This window comes from Cyprinodon variegatus, unplaced genomic scaffold (genome assembly GCF_000732505.1).
Source record: "Cyprinodon variegatus isolate N-32 unplaced genomic scaffold, C_variegatus-1.0 Scaffold316, whole genome shotgun sequence".
NCBI classification, from domain to species: Eukaryota; Metazoa; Chordata; class Actinopteri; order Cyprinodontiformes; family Cyprinodontidae; genus Cyprinodon; species Cyprinodon variegatus.
The window spans coordinates 729,329-732,393 of NW_015150769.1; the positions used below are offsets into that span (position 1 = coordinate 729,329).

General features: G+C 39.3%; 1 protein-coding gene across 6 annotated transcripts in view; it reads left to right on the forward strand.

Annotated features, from left to right (window-relative positions):
- The window catches only part of LOC107090931 (microtubule-associated protein tau-like), a 51,012-nt gene that overhangs the window by 16,734 nt on the left and 31,213 nt on the right, over window positions 1–3,065 (forward strand). For 5 of the 6 annotated variants that reach the window (XM_015384578.1, XM_015384580.1, XM_015384584.1 and 2 more), the window contains exon 2: window positions 2,314–2,449. In XM_015384578.1, coding sequence (XP_015240064.1) covers window positions 2,332–2,449 — 118 coding nt within the window. In that variant the 5' untranslated portion in view covers window positions 2,314–2,331. Of the gene's footprint in view, window positions 1–2,061; window positions 2,188–2,313; window positions 2,450–3,065 lie in introns of those variants that run through there. The other variant, XM_015384579.1, reaches the window with a different exon arrangement.

Here is a 3,065-nt window from a genome sequence, read left to right on the forward strand (position 1 = left end):
GGTGATAAAATATTCCAAACCAAAAATCATGCTTAACTATTTTCCACCATAAACTCCTAACGCTCATTTTTAAACTTTTGAATCTTAATTTTCTCCCCCATTGCATCCTGTTTACCAGTCTTCTTATTACAGATGTTTTACTCTCATCTGCTTCCCTGATTACCAAACCCGCCAAAGCTGTGTGATGATAATAGGTGGAATAAAGTAACAAGATGTTTGAATATTTAGAGTTTTACAAAATCAAACAATCCAGAAAAAAAAAATCTCACCTGCACAGTAGAGGTTATTAAAATGCTGTTTCTCTAAGAGAAAAATATCCTTTTCTTTTCTTTTCTTCATGGTGATCTAAGCTTGGATTTGCTTTACGTATGAATTTATGTTTCCTCCCACACTGTTGGCTCAAAGCTAGATATGCTGGAAATAAATAGAAAGTAAAGGAAAAAATGTGTAGTTTTCACTGGGAATTCAGATTTCTAATTAGGTCTCATTTTGTTGCCCTCCGTTTCACAACCTTGAACGGGTTAACAGCCAGACCATTCTTAAACAATAACATTTGCCTAAACAGAAGAAGTCCTGCTTTTCTGTCTTCACTCACTAGGAAGTAGCTTAGTTAGTGACAGCCTGATAAACCCCCTTTCGTTAGCAGTTTGAAGAACACCTGCTTGCTTCTGATGATTTCCTTTAGCTAACCAATGAGTGTTTGCGTTCAATGACTCATCCAATCACACTAGTTTTCACTAGATGTGGGTGGAGCCAATGATCTGCATTGGATGGAGCACATGACGGGAAATAAAGATTTAGAAACATTAAACCGAAGCCAAGAGTAACGAGTAACGTTTGTTTTAAAAATGTAAGGAATAGAAAGTACAAATACTGGTGGGAAAATTTGATGATTAAAAGTCATAAGTAGGAAGAAAAATAAGTAATGGAGTAAAGTATAGATACCTAGAAAGTGTACTTAGGTAGAGTAACGAGGTATTTGTACTTCGTCACTTGACACCTCTGCAAACAGTAGAGATATAAACAACCTGTCTGATTTAATCAGATTCCATCGTCATTTGAATTTCTAAAAGAAAATCTAAACTAAAACCAGGCTTTGTTGGGCTGCTGGATAAAACTTGGAACTAAACGCTATTTCTGATATTTTGATCTGAAAAAATCTTCCTAGATGGAAGAGAAACGTCTTCAAACTTGGAAACAAAGTCCAGAGGATTGATTTGTTTTTCACTTCTTTGGAAGGAAAAGATGTACAAATATTTTCTTTAACTTATGATTTCCTTAAAGCAATTTAAAAGGAACGTTCCACATTCGGTCACATTGCTATCAAAGTTTGCTGCATTTTATTTGCCTTTTCCAGCATCAATTTATAAGTTATAAAACATTTGGTTTTCAGAAATTTATGCAACAAAATGTAAAAGTGTTCAATTGTTTGTTTGTAAAAAGGTCTATTTTCTGCAGTTAGACTTTTATTTTTTGGGTAAAGTTCTATCCAAGCTTCATTCCTCTATAGATAAAAGGTTTCTCTAAACCATCTTTATGAAGGAACCCAGGCTGCCTCGGATTGGAGGGAGAGTTTGAATTTTCTTTAGAGCAGGACTTTGACTAGGCCATTACAGAGCATGCTCTAATCCCCCCCCACAGCATGACGCAGCCTGGTAGCTGACGGTTTTAGTGGCTAATGGACTTTTGAGAGATTAAACCTCAGTGTTGATTTGCCAACATGGTCGTCATGGAGACGGTAAAGCTCAGAGGTTTGGATGGAGAGGATGATTATGGTGTAAGCTCTCCCCCCTGCCAGAGTCTGGGAGTTTGTCTGCGAGAGGGCATTAAAAATATGATTTGAGCTGATCTAAGCAGCAGCTTGGCTTTAATCTGAGATGCAATCCTCTTTTTTAACGAGCTCTAAGGTGATGAAGGAGAGAGTCCGGCGCCGCAGGTTTGGGGTTGCTGCGCTGCAGGAGGAAGTGTTCGGACTGCGATGAGTCGCTGGGAGCTTGGCGCAGGAAGTGTGGCTCTTCACAGTGAGGACAGCGTTCACATGAGCTGGGGGGGCTATTTCTGTCTGTAGGGCTGAAACATGAAGCACTGACCCCCACGTCAGGGTGTATAAATAACAGGCCCAGTGTCTGTTTATATTCTGAGGTGATGGATCGGGTCCTGCATGCCGGAAGACAAGGAGACCAACAAGTGCGTCATGTTTACCTTAAATCCTTCCTTCACCTCGGCCTCTATGCGCGTAAAGTTTATGTCTCCTTTGACGTCTGCTTCATTCTTGACCGCTCTGCTGACCTTGGTTTATCTGCTCTTTTTCAGCCTGACCCGTGACCGCCAATGGAGTACATGAACAACGCCTCGAACAGCTACGGTTCTGGAGACACCGTTAGCGCCTCCTTAGCCAACATGACCATCAATGATCAACATCACCAGGAGAACGGCGTCAAAATGAAAGGTCAGGCATCAGATCAGCAGGAGAGAAGGAGACATGCACCCCAAACCCTTTATAAACAGCCTTTACATGCAGATAACTAGTTCAGTTAGCTTTTAATAGAAAACACGTCAGATATAAAAAGGTCTGAATTAAAATCTAAAAAACAATTGAGCTTTTTAGGGAAATCTAACAGAAAATGGCAGAATGATCCGTCTGTAGTGCAACGCAAATACTTTCCTGGAACAAACAGGTTACTTCCCCAAACATTCAGATTTATTCTGTTTCCTGTAGCTTTTGAGGAGCAACTGGTTGCATGAGTAACCTGCTACTTTCAGGTACTAGTTAGCTGGTTACTTTCCAAGGACTTACAGGACGCTTCCTGAATATCTAAAAGGTCAATTCCCAAAAACCTGCTAAATAAATAAGTTTCCTCAATCTTGCAAGAAGTTAGATCTGCTGAGAGTTAATTTTATACTAAATAATGTTATTATCTCTATAAACTACGACGGAGTGTTAGGGTCAGGCTAGAGGGTTTTTTTTGTATTTCGAGAATAAAGTCGCAACAAGTCGTTAAATTATGAGACTAAAGTCGTAAAATTACGAGAATAAAGTTGTAAAATTACGAGAATAAAGTTGT